This window comes from Oncorhynchus keta, chromosome 25 (assembly GCF_023373465.1).
Source record: "Oncorhynchus keta strain PuntledgeMale-10-30-2019 chromosome 25, Oket_V2, whole genome shotgun sequence".
Taxonomy (NCBI): domain Eukaryota; kingdom Metazoa; phylum Chordata; class Actinopteri; order Salmoniformes; family Salmonidae; genus Oncorhynchus; species Oncorhynchus keta.
The window spans coordinates 11,114,893-11,136,461 of NC_068445.1; the positions used below are offsets into that span (position 1 = coordinate 11,114,893).

The 21,569-nt window shown below is 41.1% G+C and overlaps 1 protein-coding gene and 1 pseudogene across 1 annotated transcript; both read left to right on the forward strand.

The window, feature by feature from the left end:
* Positions 1–7,311: 7,311 nt before the first annotated feature.
* Positions 7,312–7,364, forward strand: LOC118358597 (uncharacterized; annotated as a pseudogene).
* A 2,013-nt stretch (positions 7,365–9,377) lies between these two features.
* On the forward strand, positions 9,378–20,864 carry LOC118358161 (mitochondrial-processing peptidase subunit alpha-like). Its single transcript, XM_035735662.2, has 13 exons — positions 9,378–9,515; positions 14,937–15,139; positions 15,248–15,327; positions 15,473–15,555; positions 15,732–15,826; positions 15,994–16,094; positions 16,275–16,538; positions 16,638–16,730; positions 16,847–16,965; positions 17,049–17,139; positions 18,197–18,259; positions 18,361–18,505; positions 18,830–20,864. The coding sequence occupies exons 1-13, from the start codon at positions 9,469–9,471 to the stop codon at positions 18,997–18,999; spliced, it is 1,554 nt and encodes a 517-aa protein (XP_035591555.1). The 5' UTR covers positions 9,378–9,468; the 3' UTR covers positions 19,000–20,864.
* The last annotated feature ends 705 nt before the right edge of the window (positions 20,865–21,569 follow it).

The following is a 21,569-nucleotide window of genomic DNA, read 5'->3' on the forward strand; positions in this document are numbered from 1 at the left end:
GAGCACTATTGGAGCACTATTGTAAGTGAAACTAACACTATTGGAGCACTATTGGAGCACTATTGTAAGTGAAACTAACACTATTAGAACACTATTGTAACTGCAACTTGCACTATTGTAAGTGAAACTAACACTATTGGAGCACTATTGTATGTGAAACTAACACTATTGGAGCACTATTGTAACTGGAACTAGCACCATTCTAGCACTATTGGAGCACTATTGTAAGTGACACTAACACTATTGGAGCACTATTGTAACTGGAACTAGCACTATTCTATCACTATTGGAGCACTATTGTAACTGGAACTAGCACTATTGGAGCACTATTGGAGCACTATTGTAACTGGAACTAGCACTATTGGAGCACTATTGGAACACTATTGGAACTGGAACTAGCACTATTGGAGCACTATTGTAACTGGAACTAGCACTATTCTAGCACTATTGGAGCACTATTGTAACTGCAACTAGCACTATTGGAGCACTATTGTAAGTGAAACTAACACTATTGGAACACTATTGTAAGTGAAACTAACACTATTGGAGCACTATTGTAAGTGAAACTAACACTATTGGAGCACTATTGGAGCACTATTGTAAGTGAAACTAACACTATTGGAGCACTATTGGAGCACTATTGTAAGTGAAACTAACACTATTAGAACACTATTGTAACTGCAACTTGCACTATTGTAAGTGAAACTAACACTATTGGAGCACTATTGTATGTGAAACTAACACTATTGGAGCACTATTGTAACTGGAACTAGCACCATTCTAGCACTATTGGAGCACTATTGTAAGTGAAACTAACACTATTGGAACACTATTGTAAGTGAAACTAACACTATTGGAGCACTATTGTAAGTGAAACTAACACTATTGGAGCACTATTGGAGCACTATTGTAAGTGAAACTAACACTATTGGAGCACTATTGGAGCACTATTGTAAGTGAAACTAACACTATTAGAACACTATTGTAACTGCAACTTGCACTATTGTAAGTGAAACTAACACTATTGGAGCACTATTGTATGTGAAACTAACACTATTGGAGCACTATTGTAACTGGAACTAGCACCATTCTAGCACTATTGGAGCACTATTGTAAGTGACACTAACACTATTGGAGCACTATTGTAACTGGAACTAGCACTATTCTATCACTATTGGAGCACTATTGTAACTGGAACTAGCACTATTGGAGCACTATTGGAGCACTATTGTAACTGGAACTAGCACTATTGGAGCACTATTGGAACACTATTGGAACTGGAACTAGCACTATTGGAGCACTATTGTAACTGGAACTAGCACTATTCTAGCACTATTGGAGCACTATTGTAACTGGAGCTAGCACTATTGGAGCACTATTGGAACTGCCAGGGCGGCAGGGTAGCCTAGTGGTTAGAGCGTTGGACTAGTAACCGAAAGGTTGCAAGTTCAAATTCCCGAGCTGACAAGGTACAAATCTGTCGTTCTGTCCCTGAACAGGCAGTTAACCCACTGTTCCTAGGCCATCATTGAAAATAGGAATTTGTTCTTAACTGACTTGCCTAGTTAAATAAAGGTAAACTAAAATAAATAAAACATTGGAGCACTATTGGAACTGGAACAAGCACTATTGGAACTGGAACTAGCACTATTGGAGCACTATTGGAACTGGAACTAACACTATTGGAGCACTATTGGAGCACTATTGTAACTGGAACTAGTACTATTGGAGCACTATTGGAACTGGAACTAGCACTATTGGAACTGGAACTAGCACTATTGGAGCACTATTGGAACTGGAACTAGCACTATTGGAACTGGAACTAGTACTATGGGAGCACTATTGGAACTGGAACTAGCACCATTGGAGCACTATTGGAACTGGAACTAGCACTATTGGAGCACTATTGTAACTGGAACTAGCACTATTAGAGCACTATTGGAACTGGAACTAGCACCATTGGAGCACTATTGGAACTGGAACTAGCACTATGGGAACACTATTGGAACTGGAACAAGCACTATTGGGGCACTATTGGAACTGGAACTAGCACTATTGGAGCACTATTGGAGCACTATTGGAACTGGAACTAGCACTATTGGGGCACTATTGGAACTGGAACTAGCAGTATTGGAGCACTATTGGAGCACTATTGTAACTGGAACTAGCACTATTGGAGCACTATTGTAACTGGAACTAGCACCATTGGAGCACTATTGGAACTGGAACTAGCACTATGGGAACACTATTGGAACTGGAACTAGTACTATGGGAGCACTATTGGAACTGGAACTAGCACTATGGGAGCACTATTGGAACTGGAACAAGCACTATTGGGCCACTATTGGAACTGGAACTAGCACTATTGGAGCACTATTGGAGCACTATTGTAACTGGAACTAACACTATTGTAGCACTATTGGAACTGGAACTAGCACTATTGGAGCACTATTGTAGCATTATTGGAACTGGAACTAACACTATTGTAGCACTATTGGAACACTATTGTAAGTGAAACTAGCACTATTGGAGCACTATTGGAGCACTATTGGAGCACTATTGTAACTGGAACTAGCATTATTGGAACTGAAACTAACACTATTGGAGCACTTTTGGAACTGGAACTAGCACTATTGGTGCACTATTGTTACTGAAACTGACACTATTGGAACACTATTGTAAGTGAAACTAACACTATTGGAGCACTATTGTTACTCAAACTAGGACTATCGGGGCACTATTGGAACTGGAACTAACACTATTGCTAAAAACTACTATTCAAACAAATGACAGCATGAAATGCAGAATGCATGTAAATGTTTCCTATTGTAGCAAAATTGCTAAAATTACAAGACAACCTTTGCTTAGGCTCTTTATTTGCAAGTTATAGAATGATGAAACACAGTATCATGATGTATAAAGTAAGACACTGTACCTTCAGCCAGTAGATCTCTCCAGCTCTCTCTGGTCCATGCAGACCCTCCGTTCGTCCGCTGCATATGCTTAGGTTTCAGGTGGAAAGGACAAGCCACACTCACATGCACGCATCAGACACGTGCACACACATACACGCACGCACACACACACACCCACACGCACACACGCAAATACACACACACACACAGTGGAGCAGAGCAGAGCATAATCCATTCATAGCCACTTCCAACAGTACTATAACAAGCTTATTATCCTAATACAATACAAAGTATTATGTTTCTATTGTTTTTCCAGATGAAGGAGCACTGCTTTGTGAAAAAAAGTATGTACAGATAATGAAAATTCATATTAAATATCACTAATGGTTAGGGTTGCAAAGTGAGGGTATATTACTGACAATTGTTGACATTTTCCAGTAAACGATCAGAATTTAGGAATATCTCAAGGATTTTATGTAACCTATCACAAGACATCTAGTGGACCTTTTGGGTACTTCAGATGACCACAGGTGTCTGTAATTATCTCTGGCCCTCGATGTGGCCTTATCACATGTACGATATATGAAATCATTAAATAAGATGATTTAAAAAATAAAATAATGAATGACAAAGCTGTAAAACATTATCTTAAATACAAACCATCAACTTAGTGAATACCATTGGTGTTTAATAAGAGGGTTTCAGAATGAAATATCCTTTATTGTTATTGTTTCGGCGTCAAACAGGTGGCAGTTGTGAAAAAAGTCAATAGTTGGAAGAGTTGTAGAGTTAATTAAAAAGTAATGCCATTGTTGATTAGATGCTTTTTCATTCTACTAGAAACTCATGGACAATTTTGTGAAGTTATTCAAAGATAAATGACAAAAGTTACGATAGATTGCCCTAGATTTTCTGTTAATTACCTAAATTACTGAAGATTCGGGTAACTTTGGTAAACTACTGGTAGCTTTTCAACACTACGAATGATGAACGTGATTGATTTAGTTAATATACCAAAATTCACAATTTGAAAGTACTATCAATGAACAATATGGGACACACAGTATGAAGACAAAATTGTAAATGTACTGTAATAACTCAAAAGAGTTGCCTGTGCCTGAGTGACTAAAACCAGCAGTTCTATGATCGCTTTCAATCTATAGAAGTGGATCTGTTAATGGACTGTGCATCATGGAAATTGCTGTCTGGACTTTTCTGCCTTAAATGAGGCTAATGAGAATGACTGCAAGGCAACACTAAACCAGTATTGTGCCAGTTTTTGTCATTGGAAATAATGTGCTGTCGTAGATAAGGAGAAACAGAAATGAACACTTTATAAAACAATTGATAACAACACCATTGTGTCGTGTAAGATGTTGATGAGACACATGTCCTTTGTTCACAGAAAATAAGGTGATTGTGATTTGCCTTGACTGAACCAATGAAAACTGGTTGTCAATTAAGGTTTAGGACACATCAATGTAAGAATAAACGGAGAAGCAGTTTTCTTCTTCTTATGTTAGGGAGAAAAGCAGATAGGCTAAACACTATGGTCTCATCTTCATGGAACCGAGGCCATAGTAGCACTGTTTAGCACATCCAAAGACATGGCTATTATCCGCACATAGCCTCACCTCAGTCGGCCTGTAGTAAGTCTTTGCAAATGTAAATGGACTTATTTCCCCCAATCAATTCAGCGCAATAAAATGGAAATGAAAGTACAAATAGGCCGATTTATAATCTATGCGAGGAGGGTGATTTTAATTAACCGGACAAAGACTCATTTAGTTGGCACGTGATATTGTCAGGTCTGGACATCAAACACAGAAATTCACCAAAGGAGGTGTGCAACTCCATACCTGCCTAGACGCTAAGCATTTACATTTGTTGCTGATGTGATAAAGTTGAATAAAAAGTACTATATGAAATGTAAATGGGGGGGAATGTGGTCATTGGTTAATTGTAAATATAACTCTTCTCAGAAGCCTCAATAATGCAATAATAATGTAATTGAAATGCAATGTACTAAGATGAGTCATTGATTTACTGAGACCAAATTGTCTCCAGAGCTAGGAATATGCATTCTGTGAATGAACTTCTGCAGCTCTTGCACGGTAATGTAAATGCATTTACCAACAACCACAGTAAAACAAATATTATAAGAACTTTTTTTGTCTTGTTTTTTTTAATGCATTGATGTACCTTCCCAGTGAGAGGGCTTGTTGTGAGATAATGATAATGTGAGCGATGAACGGACTTTCCTCGACATTGACAGGGTGTGGGTGTGTCGAGTGGTGTCATTCAAACCCTCAGCTCTCAGCTCTCTAATCAAGCCATGTGGAGCAGCAGGCAGACACTACTGAGCAATAACTTACCCTACAAAAAACATGCAGTACTATTACTACATAAATATATTGATTGGTACACAAACCATCAGCTTTAAATGACTTTTTATTCAAATATGTCTAACAATAAATTAATTCAAAGTATACCTACTCACTGCCATGTCTCTCGGGGCCAGATCTGCAAACTAGCTAGACGTTTTGATTTTACAGGTTTTTAACGTTTTTTTTAAGTACCAAGGGATGAAGGTCTTCAGTTGTTGCTATTATTATTGTAATGTTAAGTTTTACAGACACAGTTAAATTCAGTGTTTGTACTGAAAATCACAATAAACTGTAATATGGAACAGATCCTTGTTAAAAGCATGACATTCAAAAGAAACAGGCTATAGGTCAGGTGCAAGAATTGTGATGCACAGGACGTGCAATTATGCCTTGCTATCATTTTAGAAGACACAATGTTAACCTGGTCCCAGATCTGTTTGTGCTGTCTTGCATACTCCTTTGGTCATTGTCATGCGTGTGAAAAGGACCATAGGAGTTGGCCGAGTTGGTGAGACAGCACAAACAGATCTGGGACCAGGCTTAAACAATAGTGATTTCTGTATTCTCGAGTTCAGAAGTCAGAAAAACAGAGGGCTCAGCCAGACAATGATTGGAGTAAAAAGGAAGAGCGCAGGTACTTTGAAGATAGGACTGGCAGCTCCGTGGAGATCAGGCCAGCAGAAAGCCTGCTCCAACGTGTGACGTGTCTCAGGACTGATACCTGGAAAACCAGGAAGATTGAGGAGATTGGTACAGATGTAGTAGTGAATACATAGAATTAATGTTGTATCATGTAAATATGATCTTACCATGTTGTGTCCATTCATTCCAGGTATGCAGTGAATCACTTTTATGCTGTCCTCCAGTGTCTGTGTGGAATGGAATTGAATTGGAACATAATATTAAATGTAGGAACAACACACCTACTGTACAATCATGTCGTTTGTTAAGTTAAAGTGCTCACCTCTTGAGTGATCCAAGAGAAGATGCTTCAGTTCGCGGAGAGCGCGGGTGAGATTCTCCAGACGGTGGTGAAGGTGGACATTCTCCTCTTTCAGAGCGTGGATGGTATCCTGGAGCTCATAGCCAGAGCCAATGCTTGGAAATGTACAGACCACCCAGAACATCACAGCCACCTGCACAGTGAGCAGTGTTGTCTCCCTCAAGGCCATAATAGCGAAAGATAGGCTAATAGCAATTCTGTCTGGCAAAATCAGCTCAATGTTTCATTGCTTTGTCAAGAATGTCTGAATACCCTTACTGAAGCAACTGTTCTGATAAACGGCTCAGCTGCTCCAACATGTGATAAAAGCATGTGTAAATGGCAGAATTGCCTATTTCTAGGTCAAACCATTATTTGAGGCCCAGCAGTGGTGGGCAGCCATTGGCAACTCTCAGAGATCAATTGTACCGTTCTGCATCACTAATCTAGGCTAGGGAGATGCTTTTCTGTTCCCTAATGACATTGACTTCATAAAGTCCACCACAAAGGTGAACCAATCGGCTGTGAACAGTGAACCTATCACATTCCAGGAAACCAGAGAAACCCAGATGGATTCAGCCCAAGTCTGCAATGCCTGGGACAGTAGTTACCCACATATAAAAAATACTAGTTCATTATAAAATATTCCAGTACTTACTATATAATTCTGGAGTAAACAGTTGTATACTGTACTATGCTACACACTGTAGTATCCCTTGATAGTGTGTAGTACTTTGTAAAGAATGTTGTAGAATACTATAGTAAATACTACATTATTAATATAGTCCACAACAACAATAGTCCTCAATTTTTTTCAACTATAGTAAATACTACAGTATTTAATTTGCATATACCCTGCCCATTCCCCTCCACTACATCCCAATTTGCGCCACCCATAAGTGAGAAAACTACATGCCAAGTATAGACCATATATTTTGTTTCCTACAGGTTAGAAGAAAAGAGCAGAAGCTCTGAACTGTCCGTTCAAACCCCAGTCCTACCTACCTACCTACCTACAGGATAAGGAAAATGTGCTCATTTAGTATTTCTCCAGTAGGTTTCCTCAAGGAGAAAGCCCCCCACTTCTATGTCAAAGATAATAAAACAAAAACCCTTTAGTAAATACTACAGTAATGTCCCCCAAAACACTACAGTAAATTCTACAGTGTACTAGAGTCTGCAAAAACCCTACAGTAAAAACTACAGTATACCGTACTACAGTCAGCAAAAACACTACAATAATTACTGTAGTATATAGTACTATTTTTTACTGTAAATTCTACAGTATACTACAGTGAGTACTACAGTATAGTCCGATGAAAAAACATTCCTACCATTGTATACACTGTACTATTTTTTCATGTGGGTAGATCTAACCAGAGACATATTTTTGTGATGAGGAGCAATTCCACTAAACTAAACTTGGCGAGACTTACCACAGAACCTGGAGGGGACTGAAGTATCTAGAGGGGCATTCTTCCTACCAAACCACATGACCTTTGTTTTGGAGGTGTTCAGAACAAGGATAAGGGTAGAGAAAGCTTGTTGGACACTAAGAAAGCTTTGTTGTAGCGCATTTATAAGACTGTATAATCTTGCCCTATAAAAAACACTCACACTCACAAAATATGAGTTTGCTCTTCACAAGAAGCATTGCCTGATGTGAACCATGCCTTGAACAAAATAGATCTCAGAAGACCTAAGATTAAGAATTGTTGACTTGCATAAAGCTGGAAAGGGTTACAAAAGTATCTCTAAAAGCTTTGATGTTCATCAGTCCACGGTAAGACAAACTGTCTATAAATGGAGAAAGTTCAGCGCTGTTGCTACTCTCCCTAGGAGTGGCCGTCCTGCAAAGATGACTGCAAGAGCACAGCGCAGAATGCTCAATGAGGTTAAGAAGAATCCTAGCGTGACAGCTAAAGACTTACAGAAATCTCGGAAACATGCTGACATCTCTGTTGACGAGTCTACAATACGTAAAACAGTAAAACAAGAATGGTGTTCATGGGAGGACACCACGGAAGAAGTCACTGATGTCTAAAAAAACTTTGCTGCACATCTGAAGTTTGCAAAAGTTCACCTGGATGTTCCACAGCGCGACTGGAAAAATATTCTGTGGACAGATTAAACTACAGCTGAGTTGTTTGGAAGGAACACACAACACTATGTGTGGGAAAAAAAGGCACAGCAGACAAACATCAAAACATCATCCCAACTGTAAAGTATGGTGGAGCATCATGATTTGGGGCTGCTTTGCTGCCTCAGGGTCTGGACAGCTTGCTATCATCGACGGAAAAATGAATTCCCCAGTCTATCAAGACATTTTGCAAGAGAATGTTAGGCTCTCTGTCTGCCAATTGAAGGCCAACAGAAGTTGGGTGATGCAACAGGACAACGACACAAAACACAGAAGTAAATCAACAACAGAATGGCTTCAACAGAAGAAAATATGCCTTCTAGAGTGGCCCAGTCAGAGTCCTGACCTCAACCCGTTTGAGATGGCATGGCATGACCTCAAGAGAACAGTTCACACCAGACATCCCAAGAATATTGCTGAACTGAAACAGTTTTGTAAAGAGGAATGGTTCAAAATTCCTCCTGACTGTTGTGCAGGTCTAATCCTCAACTACAGAACACATTTGTTTGAAGTTATTGCTGTCAAAGGAGAGTCAACCAGTTATTAAATCCAAGGGTTCACCATACTGGTACAGATCTACTAAAAATCCTAGTGATATATGTTTCAGTAAGTTTGAATTTGTAGCATTTATAACAATGGTTATCAACTGTACTGCAGGGATAATTGAGGTTGTGGTGGCACCTGCAGAGAGGTATTTGGGGAGAGGTATTTGGGTGTGTGAGTTATAGGGTGTGGTGGTGTCCCTTCCTTTCAGGTTGTTGGCCTGAGGTAGGACTAAATGTTTTACATTAACAAGGCAAGTCAATTAATTGGTGTTGTTTTTTGTGTTTGATGTTTTGTGTTTGATGATTTAAAAAAAAAAAAATTCCAAGCAAAGTATAAGGGATTTGTACTCCAGTCTAGTAGATGGCGGTAAAGCAACATTTATTGGATGCCAACAGCCGTGAAACCTCATCGAAGAAAAAGACAAGGAGGAAACAGAATAAGAAGGAAAAGTGTTTTGAAATAGCATCCGGTTGAATTTGTGGTCACAGAGAATTCAAGATGGCGGCGCACATGTCGCATTGTAGAAGTTGGGGCCGTGTTCAGAGGTAATATTCACAGTTTAGTACTTGCAAAAATAAAATAACGTAATATTTTATATTCACGTGTATCCTAAAGCATTTGAATTGACTTTACTGAAATATGTATTTTCGTGATCAGCTAGCGCGCAAGCAAAGCCGTGTAACTGATAGATTTAAGTCAAACAAAACAATGTTGTGGAAAGCTATATTTTTAATATGCAGTCGGCTGCGAACGAATAGCATTATTGACAGTGTCGTTATATGCATGCGAGTACAGTCGTGATTTCCTATTTAGCTAGCAAACTAGGTAGCTGACGTACACTGTCACTGGCAACTTGGATTTCTGGACAAACACACTTTGGCATCATCAATAGTTAGCATATGGTGCTACCTAGCTCTTTTTTTTATAAGCTAACTACTACCTTTAGAGTCTATTGAAAATAGTATCTTCTGGTCGGGGAAGTTTTAAAGGTCCACTATAATTACTCGGTTATTTCCTGATTGCAAAATTCTAATAGTTCGCCTATGTTTAGTTAATCTAACAAAACAATCAAGTATATTGTAGAGAATCATTGGACCATCTAAACCACTGAAATATTTTCCATAACCAAAAATATTGTATTTTCAGGTGTTTGAAGCTGGTGTACAAAACCAATAGTAAAAGATGCATAAACGAAAGTAAGAACAGGAAGCATAGAAATCGCACACACAAAACATATACAGCTTTTTAGAGTTACATTTTATTTTTAAGTTTATTATTTTGTGTATATCACCCCCAGTTTTGTGATATATGAAGGTCAAGTCATGAGTCGCTAGAGTGCGATGGCCAAAACCTCCCCGAACCCGGATGATGCTGGGCCAATAGTGCGCCGGCCTATGGGACTCTTGGTCACGTCCGGTTGTGAGACAGCCTGGGAACGAACCCGGGTCTGTAGTGACACCTCAAGCACTGTGATGCAGTGCCTTAGACCTCTGTGCCACTCGGTAGGCCGAGAATTCCATCTCTATGTTTACGGAAAATGGGCATACATATAGTCTCCAAATATCTCAACACAACTCTATGATGGAGTTGAGGGGAGACTAGTGTGGGCTGACTGGAGCTCTGACATCACATAAAAGGAAGTTATCAAAAACGATGGATTTCAGCACCCAAGGAATAGCCCACCGTATGGATGGTGTGATGCAATTGGGGAGCCTTCAGAGGCCCTCAGAGGCCAAATTGAACTCCGTACCACATCGCAGTGGGCCTCTCAATTTTTTTTGTAACAATGTAGAGAGCTCCGTATAGGTCTGCATTGACTTGATTGGTTGACGGTAGGTGAGGGCGGGAGGTCCTGTATAAACACTAACTCCCTTGACAAATTCCTTCACAACAGCTCTGTGCTGCTCTGCAAAGCGCAAGACTGCAAAACACAACAAGTATGAATGCCCTGACTTCTGCAGAGGCCACATCACTGTACGGCCAATGCAGACAATGGATTGACCATGCAGCGTCTTTAAGATACAACTGGTCCACGGACCCCAACCGATCCAAATGTAGCATGCATCGGTCAGATAATCGTTTTCGAACTTTATGAATAGCAAATCTACTAAATCATTTAGCTCATTACTTTCTTTCTACCTTTCAAAAACACCTCATATTTTGTGGCACCTCCAGTGTAGAACTAAGCATGTAACTGTTGACATTTGTTTTGCATGCTGAACAAGATCAACTCCAGGCAATATTACTATCCTAGTCAAACTGCGCACTGATTTAAACAATCAGTGTAAAGATATACAGGGTATATAGTTGATCATTTCATAAGTACGCCAGCAATCACTTTGCAAGGCACACTGCATGGGCAAAGCAGGAGAAAAGGAGCTCCCTAAACTTCCAAACGGTCAAAACCATTCGATCTTGAGGTGGGGTGAAATCCGAAGTTGGGCTTTATATTCGTTGGAGATGTCATAGCTAATTTGTAAACTAAAAAAAATGATACGTTACTAGCCCAAACAGTTAATCTTCAAAAATGATATGTTAATTAGTGGGCGACGGTTATTTCTGAAGTGGGGGGACAAAAAACAGGCTACATTGCGCCCCCCACCCCAAATATGATATTGGTAGTTAGGTGGTAGATGCCAAGTCTCCCTCATGGCCCATGTGCCTACATTGTACATACACCATAAACATGCAACATTCACACACACACATACGTACATCATATATACAGTTGAAGTCAGAAGTTTACATACACCTTAGCCAAATACATTTAAACTCAGCTTTTCACAATTCCTGATATTTAATCTGAATACAAATTCCCTGTCTGAGGTCAGTTCGGATCACCACTTTATTTTATGAATGTGAAATGTCAGAATAATAGTAGAGAATTATTTATTTCAGCTTTTATTTCTTTCATCACATTCCCAGTGGGTCAGAAGTTTACATACACTCAATTAGTATTAGGTAGCATTGCCTTTAAACTGTTTAACTTTGGTCACACGTTTTGGGTAGCCTTCCACAAATTTCCTACAATAAGTTGGGTGAATTTTGGCCCATTCCTCCAGACAGAGTTGGTGTAACCGAGTCAGGTTTGTAGGCCTCCTTGCTCGATACACGCTTTTTCAGTTCTGCCCACAAATTCTCCATAGGATTGAGGTCAGGGCTTTGTGATGGCCACTCCAATACCTTGACTTTGTTGTCCTTAAGCCATTTTGCCACAACTTTGGAAGTATGCTTGGGGTCATTGTCCATTTGTGACCAAGCTTTAACTTCCTGACTGATGTCTTGAGATGTTGCTTCAATATATCCACATGATGCTGTCTATTTTGTGAAGTGCACCAGTCCCTCCTGCAGCAAAGCACCCCCACAACATGATGCTGCCACCCCCGTGCTTCACGGTTGGGATGGTGTTCTTCAACTTACAAGCCACCCCCTTTTTCCTCTAAACATAACGATGGTCATTATTGCGAAACAGTTATATTTTTGTTTCATCAGACCAGAAGACATTTCTCCAAAATGTACGATCTTTGTCCCCATGTGCAGTTTCAAACCGTAGTCTGGCTTTTTTGTGGCAGTTTTGGAGCAGTGGCTTCTTCCTTGCTGAGTGGTCTTTCAGGTTATGTTGATATAGGACTTGTTTTACTGTGGATATAGATACTTTTGTACCTGTTTCCTCCAGCATCTTCACAAGGTCCTTTGCTGTTGTTCTGGGATTGGTTTGCACTTTTCGTAACAAAGTGAGTTCATTTCTAGGAGACAGAACGCGTCTCCTTCCTGAGCGGTGTACCGACTGCGTGGTCCCATGGTGTTTATACTTGCGTACTATTGTTTGTATCAAAAGCTTCTAAAGCCTTGACATAATTTTCTGGTATTTTCCAAGCTGTTTAAAGGCACAGTCAACTTAGTGTATGTAAACTTCTGACCCACTGGAATTGTGATGCAGTGAAATAACCTGTCTGTAAACAATTGTTGGAAAAATGACTTGTCATGCACAAAGTAGATGTCCTAACCAACTTGCCAAAACTATAGTTTGTTTTCAAGAAATTTGTGGAGTGGTTGAAAAACTAGTTTTATTGACTCCAACCTAAGTGTATGTAAACTTCCGACTTCAACTGTATATATTATCATTTACACTTGCGCAGACAGATTCAGCTCAGAGGCCCAGCTCATGAGCAGCAGATTCTAATTTAGAATGCAAAAATGGTTTAAGCTTCAAGCTTTAATGTCACGTGTTAGCTATTTAGCAGACTTATGGCTTGGTGATAGAAGCTATTCAGGAGCCTGTTGGTGTCAGACTTGATGTACCGCTTGCCATGCAGAAACTGAGAGTAGTCTGTGGCTTGAGTGGCTGGAGTTTGTCATGATTTTCCTTCCTTTCACAGCCTTAATGTAACAAATGTTAGATCATCGGACCAAATCGCATTGATTAGTTCTCTAATCAAACTGAATCGCATATATTCGTTTTGAGTGGTCTTTAAAGGGAATGATGCACATCCCTACCATTTACACATAACATTGTGCTGCCGGCTACAACAGTACTAAAACCTGTTAGAACAGTATACAGTAAGTGGAGATTTTACATTTGATATAGTTTTGATGTGATGAAAGTAAAGGGCTGTATCTTTCTACAACTGTACCGCAGTTGAGAATCGATTCGCGTTTAGATAGAGTATTCGGCTGTTTTGGCTACCAGAGCCGGTCTACCTCTGAAAATAGCATAAGGTCCTTGGACCTAATGGACTAACGGTAACGTTAGGCTCCTTAAGAGTATATATATATATTGGGCTAGGTGCTACCTAGAACACGTGGAAAGGTGAATCTGGTACTTAGGTGTGACTTCAGTTCCCCTGACTGTCAAGACATGCTGTTGTTGATTGCCGCAATCCATAAACTAACCTAAACCTGGCCTCTTTCTAATCCTGGTGTGACATTTGTTTTCTCACTCGTCTCTAATATATATGGTCTAAAACGCCAAACGGTCTCTACAAGTCAGAATGTTGAATACATCTCATTTGAATTTACTCCGTTGTCTGACCATTTCGTCCTTATTCGGGTGGAAATGAGAGACACAATATCCACAGGAAAGTAATATTAACTGACCTAAAACGAGGATCTCTGTGTGTGGCTATCCCGATTTGTCTGCTTATTAACTAAAGCTGGACATTACATGATTAAAAAAAAAAAAAAACTACTTGGGATCCACAACACATTTCTGGGATTGCAGGTGAATTGTATAATTGTAGGCGACAACTAAAACGTCTTAGGTCGCAGAATGGGAGCGGGAGAAAGACGTGCGATTATGGGTCTTTCGCTCTCCCGATCCGCATTTTAGGTCCAGATAAACCTAATTCTGACATGCTAGATATTTTGCATCGTATCTTTTCTACAATGCGATTTGTGCAATTTGTCCTCTGTTGCTTGGCTACAACTACAAAGAAGGGATAATGATGACACTTCTTAAAGCCACAGGCACCACGACTCATCTGGAAATGTATAAAACCGGGATGGGTCTAGACAGGAGGCAATGTGAGCAAATGTGTGTAATATGAGCACACCAGTCGCAGACTTCAGGATGATAAAATTTTGCTGACAATTCACATAATGTTGGTGCTCCCAAGATGTGAAGATGTTTGTTTTTTGTGTAATGTATGCCTAGTTAAAGGCACAAAACTGAAGTTGTTCAGGTGTTTACATGGTTTTGCGCATGTGTCAGGTTATCGTAATCTCAACGGCAATCCTGACGTTTTAAAAAATCGGGTAAATTATACTTTCCTGTGGATATTTTTCTTACATTTCTGCCTGAATAAAATAACTACAAGAGTAAGTTCAAATGTAATGTTGTTCATCATTTTGGCTTGTAAAGACATTTATGTTTTTGCACTCCTTTAATTCAGACTGGATTGCAGAAGTCTGAGATTACAGTCTGATTTATTTAGGCACATTTAAACCTTATATCTTTGCATTTACAGGTTTGGAATTGCAGTATATAGAAAGTACAGCAGTGGCAGCAGATATCCAAATATCTCACTCTCTGCACCGTTACCAGGGATCCCTAAACCAGTGTTTGCGTCCGTTGACGGGCATGAGCAATGCGAGACTAAAATCACTACTTTGGAAAATGGCCTTAAAGTAGCATCTCAAAACAAGTTTGGTCAATTCTGCACTGTTGGAAGTAAGTTGAATATAATTGATATTTTCTTATTCTATTTCAGAAAGTCTCCATTGCTGCATAATCAATAAAGTATGAACGAATGATGATTTGCTTCTTCTCTCCTTCCAGTTTTAGTGAATTCAGGATCCAGACATGAGACAAAATACCCCAGTGGAATTGCACACTTTTTGGAGAAACTGGCCTTTTCTGTAAGTGTCATCTGCTTTGAGACGGCTTGTGCAAGAGATGTTCCACCGTTTTACCTCAGTCTTGTCACTGTTGTAGCATAAGCAAGTTGATGGCCATGTTTTTGTTTATGGGACACGATGAATGTACGTGTATGTGCGTCTTCAGTCCACAGCCCAGTATGGCAGTAAAGACGAAATTCTTCTCACACTTGAAAAACATGGAGGGATCTGTGACTGCCAAACGTCCAGGTATGAATCATTTCCTTTGGCTTCAATGTCCAGGCACAGTATGTTTTCTCTCTGACTGCCGGAAAGGTATAGGAACTATAGTCATGGTACTCTTTATCCCTTTCATAGTTGTACTGCTTTGGAAGGGGATGAAGCTTTTCAGTCAGTTTGTGTGACGCCTAAGGTTTTATTCACAGAGACACCACCATGTATGCCGTCTCTGCCGAGGTGAAGGGACTGGACACGGTAGTCAGCCTGCTCTCTGATGCTGTATTGCAGCCACGCCTGCTAGGTGAGTCAACACTCTGAGTGACAGGTCTGTCTGTCATCATGTTTGACGTCTCCTTCAATGATTTGGGGAAAATGTTGACTTAATTGAATTGTCTACGAAAGTGAGACTAGTAAACGTTTTTGTGGGAGTATATTTTCTTCAGGGATGGCTCTGCTTCTGGTTACTAGATGAGGAGATTGAGATGACTAGGATGGCAGTGCGCTTTGAGCTGGAGGATCTGAACATGAGGCCTGACCCTGAACCTTTACTGACAGAGATGATCCACGCAGTGAGTCTTGCTATTGATTGATACTCAGAAATTATTCTTGAGCTGCACGACGTCTCTTGTTGCACCGTTACTAATTTACTTTGGCCCCACCTCTGCAGTGAGCCTAGATCAATTGTGCCATTTTTGGACACATTCGTATGATGATGCATAACGTTTCACAACACTTACTCTGTGAACTAGGCAGCATATCGGGGGAACACTGTTGGGTTGCCTCGCTTCTGTCCAGTAGACAACGTGGAGAAGATTGACAAGAAGCTGCTACATACGTACCTGCGGAGCTACTACTGCCCAGAGCGTATGGTGTTAGCCGGTGTGGGTATCGAACATGAACAACTGGTGGCCTGCGCCAGGAAATATCTGCTGGATGTGAAGCCAGTATGGGGAGCCAGTACGCCTACCAATGTCGACCTGTCTGTGGCACAGTACACTGGTGGAATCGTAAGGGTAAGAGCAGGAAGATCTTTTCCCTTTCCTTTCCTTCCTTCCTTTTTCCTTGTTTATTTTACTAAATCAGAATGTAAATCTCTGTTTTGATCCTCTCAGATGGATAAGGATATGTCAGATGTGAGTCTTGGCCCCACTCCCATCCCTGAGCTCACCCACATCATGATTGGCCTGGAGAGCTGCTCGTTCCTGGTGGGTGCTCACTGTGATTGGTTGGTGTGGAGGATCTCCCGCCCACTTGCTTGAACTGTCTCAGGCTCTATCTAGGCTATCCTGTATCTGGATGTTATTCATATTTTGTGATACAGGAGGAGGACTTCATCCCATTTGCCGTCCTCAACATGATGATGGGTGGAGGCGGGTCCTTCTCAGCGGGGGGTCCTGGGAAAGGCATGTTCACTCGGCTTTACCTGAACGTGCTCAACAGGTAAGCAGGATACATCCTTCTCAATTGTAATGAAAGTAATTACGATTGTATATTTTTAAAATGCATTTTTTTTAAATCTACAGGCATCATTGGATGTACAATGCCACCTCATACCATCACAGTTACGAGGACAGCGGCCTGCTGTGTATCCATGCCAGTGCAGACCCCAGACAGGTAGGTAGAGGAGATTCAGGAGGGGCAGGACTTTACACTGTAGTTTAAAGGGCTAATAATAAGCTGCCATATGCTCGGAATATAATATCTGTTAAAAATAAAACATTTTTGTTATGTCTTTTAAAATAATAATTTGGTCGTGGCTTATATTTGTCAAGTTTCACACATTTACATGCACTTAGTGGCCAGTTTATAATGTATACCCATCTAGTTTTGTGTCGGTCCCCCATCTTCGGGGCATGGACAAGTTGCTCAATTGGTATCAAGGGACCTAACGTGTGCCAGGAAAACATTTCCCACATTACACCACCGCCACCAGACTGGGGCCATGGACATGTACTGCTTACGCCAAATCCTGACTGCCATCAGCATGACTCAACAGCAAGCAACTGAAATTTGTTGGCCTAGGCAATATTTTTCCACTCAATTGTCCAGTGTTGGTGATTGTGTGCCCACTGGAACTGCTTCTTTAGGAGTAGAACCTGGTGTGGTTGTCTGCTGCAATAGACAAGGACTGACGAGTTGTGCGTTCCTGAACTGGCGCGGCTGGCACCAACAATCATACCACACTCAGTGTCTTAGGTCACTCGTTCTGCCCGTCTAGCATTCAATTGAACAGTAACTGAATTCCTCAATGCTGGGCTCTGACTGCTTTATATAGCAACCCATGGCCACGTGACTGTTTGTAGGAGCGACCCATTTTTGTGAATGGAGTGGTGTACCTAATAAACTGGCCATTGAGGGTGTGAGAATTTGATTTTTTTTTTTTTTTTTGCATATCCCAACTCTCTGTGACACCCTCTGAGAGTGGGGCCAGGGTCTGTCATTATCAATGGCGACCCTGGCGCAATTAGGGTTAAGTGCCTTTCTCAAGGGCACATTGACAGATTTTGCACCTTGTCGGCTCAGATTGCTAGTTAGAATCCTTATGTTACTGGCCCAATAGCCTAAAGGTTATCTGGCGCCCCTGCATTTGACTTTTGTATGACGTGTGTTCTCTTGACGTTGTGAAAGTGCTGCCATTCCAAAGTTGTTGATAACATCTTGCTTTGTCAAGGTTCGGGAAATGGTGGAGATTATAACCAGAGAGTTTATTCAGATGGCTGGGACAGCAGGAGAGGTAAGGCTTGTCACAAAAGCCATTTTAAAATGACAAAGATTTCTGAACTTGGAACTCTCTCTTTGAACTTCCAAACGTTGCATCTCTCTTCCTGTGCTCAGATGGAGTTGGCGAGAGCGAAGACGCAGCTCAAGTCCATGCTGATGATGAACCTGGAGTCGCGGCCGGTTATCTTTGAAGATGTCGGCCGACAGGTTCTAGCCACAGGGAAGAGGAAGCTGCCACACGAGCTGTGTGACCTCATCAGTGAGTAGTAGTGCCCTGGGTCATAATAGTGGATATTGATATCCTCAAACCCAGAATGAAACATTGGTGTCCGACAACCTGCAGGGAAATGACAAATCATAACTGTCATGGCAGTGGTCCTGTAGCTCAGTTGGTAGAGCATGGCGCTTGTAACGCCAGGGTAGTGGGTTCGATCCCCGGGACCACCCATACGTAGAATGTATGCACACATGACTGTAAGTCGCTTTGGATAAAAGCGTCTGCTAAATGGCATATATTATTATATTATTATTATTATAGATCCGTAGTTCTTTATGCTGACTTTTCACTCACTTCTCTTTCCAGGTAACATTACAGCAAGTGATATCAAGAGGGTCACAACGAAGATGCTGCGCAGCAAGCCAGCAGTAGCAGCGCTAGGAGACTTGACTGAGATGCCCTCCTATGAGCACATCCAAGCTGCCCTGTCCAGCAAGGACGGACGCCTGCCTCGCATGTACCGCCTCTTCCGATAGACCTCCCTGTGTTTACCCTGACATAAATGTATATATATACTGGACACTGACCTACACTACCGGTGAAAAGTTTTAGAACACCTACTCATTCAAGGGTTTTTCTTTATTTAAAATTTTTTAACATTGCAGAATAATAGTGAAGACAAACTATGAAATAAAACATATGGAATCATGTAATAACCCAAAAAGTGTGAGAAAAAATAGCCACCCTCTGCCTGGAAGACGTCTTTGCACACTCTTGGCATTCTCTCAACCAGCTTCACCTGGAATGCTTTTCCAACAGTCTGGAAGGAGTTCCCACATATGCTGAGCACTTGTTGGCTGCTTTTCCTTCACTCTGCGGTCTGACTCATCCCAAACCATCTCAATTTGGTTGAGGTCGGGGGATTGTGGAGGCCAGGTGCAGCACTCATCACTCTCCTTGGTAAAATAGCCCTTACACAGCCTGAAGGTGTGTTGGGTCATTGTCCTGTTTAAAAACAAATGATAGGCCCAGTAAGCCCAGATCAGATGGGATGGCGTATTGCTGCAAAATACTGTGGTAGCCGTGCTGGTTAAGTGTGCCTTGAATTCTAAATAAATCATAGACCGTGTCACCAGCAAAGCAGCCCCACACAATCACACCTCCTCCTCCATGCTTCACGGTGGGAACCACACATGCAGAGATCATTCGTTCACCCACACGGTGTGTCACAAAGACACGGCAGTAGGAACCAGAAATCTACAATTTGGACTCCAGACCAAAGGACAAATTTACACCGGTCTAATGTCCATTGCTCGAGTTTCTTGGCCCAAGCAAGTCTCTTCTTATTGGTGTCCTTTTAGTAGTGGTTTATTTGAAGCAATTTGACCATGAGGGCCTGATTCACGCAGTCTTCTCTGAACAGTTGATGTCTGTTACTTGAACTCTGAAGCATTTATTTGGGCTGCAATTTCTGAGGCTGGTAACTAATGAACTTAACCTCTGCAGCAGAGGTAACTCTGGGTCTTCCTTTCCTGTGGCGGTCCTCATGAGAGCCAGTTTCATCATAACGCTTGAAGCTTGAAGGTTTTTGCGACTGCACTTGAATAAACTTTTTGAAGTTCTTCAAATGTTCCGCGTTGACTGACCTTCATGTCTTAAAGTAATGGACTGTTGTTTCTCTTTGCTTAATTGAACTGTTTGTGCCATAATATGGACTTGGTCTTTTACCAAATAGGGCTGTCTTCTGTATACCCCCCTACCTTGTCACAACACAACTGATTAGCTAAAATGCATTAAGAAGGAAAAGATTCCACAAATGTACTTTTTAAGGCACACCTGTTAATTGAAATGCATTTCAGGTGACTACTTCATGAAGTTGGTTGAGAGTATGCAAAGCTGTCAAGGCAAAGGGTGGCTATATTTTTTGGGTTACTACGTGATTCCATATGTGTTATTTCATCGTTTTGATGTCTTCACTATAATTCTACATTGTAGAAAATAGTGAAAAGAAAAACCCTTGAATGAGGTGTTCTAAAACTTTTGACCGGTATGGTACAATAATGTTCTCTTAATGGAGCTGTGCTAAGCACTGGGACAGGATTAATGTTTGGATCTCCAACTGTAAAAGAACATTTTTGAGTGAGGTGATTTTTTAAAAACAAAATGTTACTTTTTTTTTTTGCTTACCTGGAGCGTCTACACTTTCTTGCCAGAGGGAAGTTTTAATTTCCTGTTCACTATCCCACCTGACCCACGTTGGCTGGGATGGTTTGCATGCTTTTGGGTTTAATTCCAAGTATGTGTGAATGAATATGGCTCAAGAGTTACATTGCTGGATCTGTAGAGGGAGACCTACAAATGACCTTCATGGTAAAAAGGAAAATAAAGGGTTGTGATTCTGTTTCCCGGCCTTCTGTTGGATAGCAAACAGGCCTGGCCCCGGTTGCCGACAGCGATGGACCTTCAGCGTATGAGTGTTGTTAACGATGCGGCGTTCCTGTAACAGCCAAAGATGTAACATGCGTTTCCCAAAACACCACACCGAGAGAACGTTTGCGAAGTCCATCGTTGGAGCATGTCGATATAGTGATAGGATCAATAGAAAGGCTGCGCTGCTGAGGTCATCGGTGGTCACAGACTAATGAACATCTTGATTCTGTTCATGAAGTGACGTGGAGGGCAAAGAAAAAGCATCTAACGACGCACTTAGTAGTTCTACGAGTGGTCCGAGGCAGTCGGTAAATAATGTGCGTTTTCAAATACAACTTTAGTAACAAGGGTTTTGGGAAACTGCTCAGAGATTTATCAATGCTCCTACAAAGGCTCTAAAGAGGAACTTAGCCTTAAGATACTTTTGGAAAACTGGGCCCTGGACTACATTGTATGTGTGAATGTCCTAGCAATGTCCTACTACACTGATGTTTGCACATTTAACACAGATACTTCCTTAAATTTGACAGACACTTTTTAATGACATTTCGGAGGCTGGAGTCTCACCCAAGGCCTTGTCATCTTCAGCAGGTGGTGACAATACTAAGAGAGACGTATCTGACTAACTGCAAGCACTTCTGTCAAAATGTCCCTTACACATATGGCTGAGTTGGTC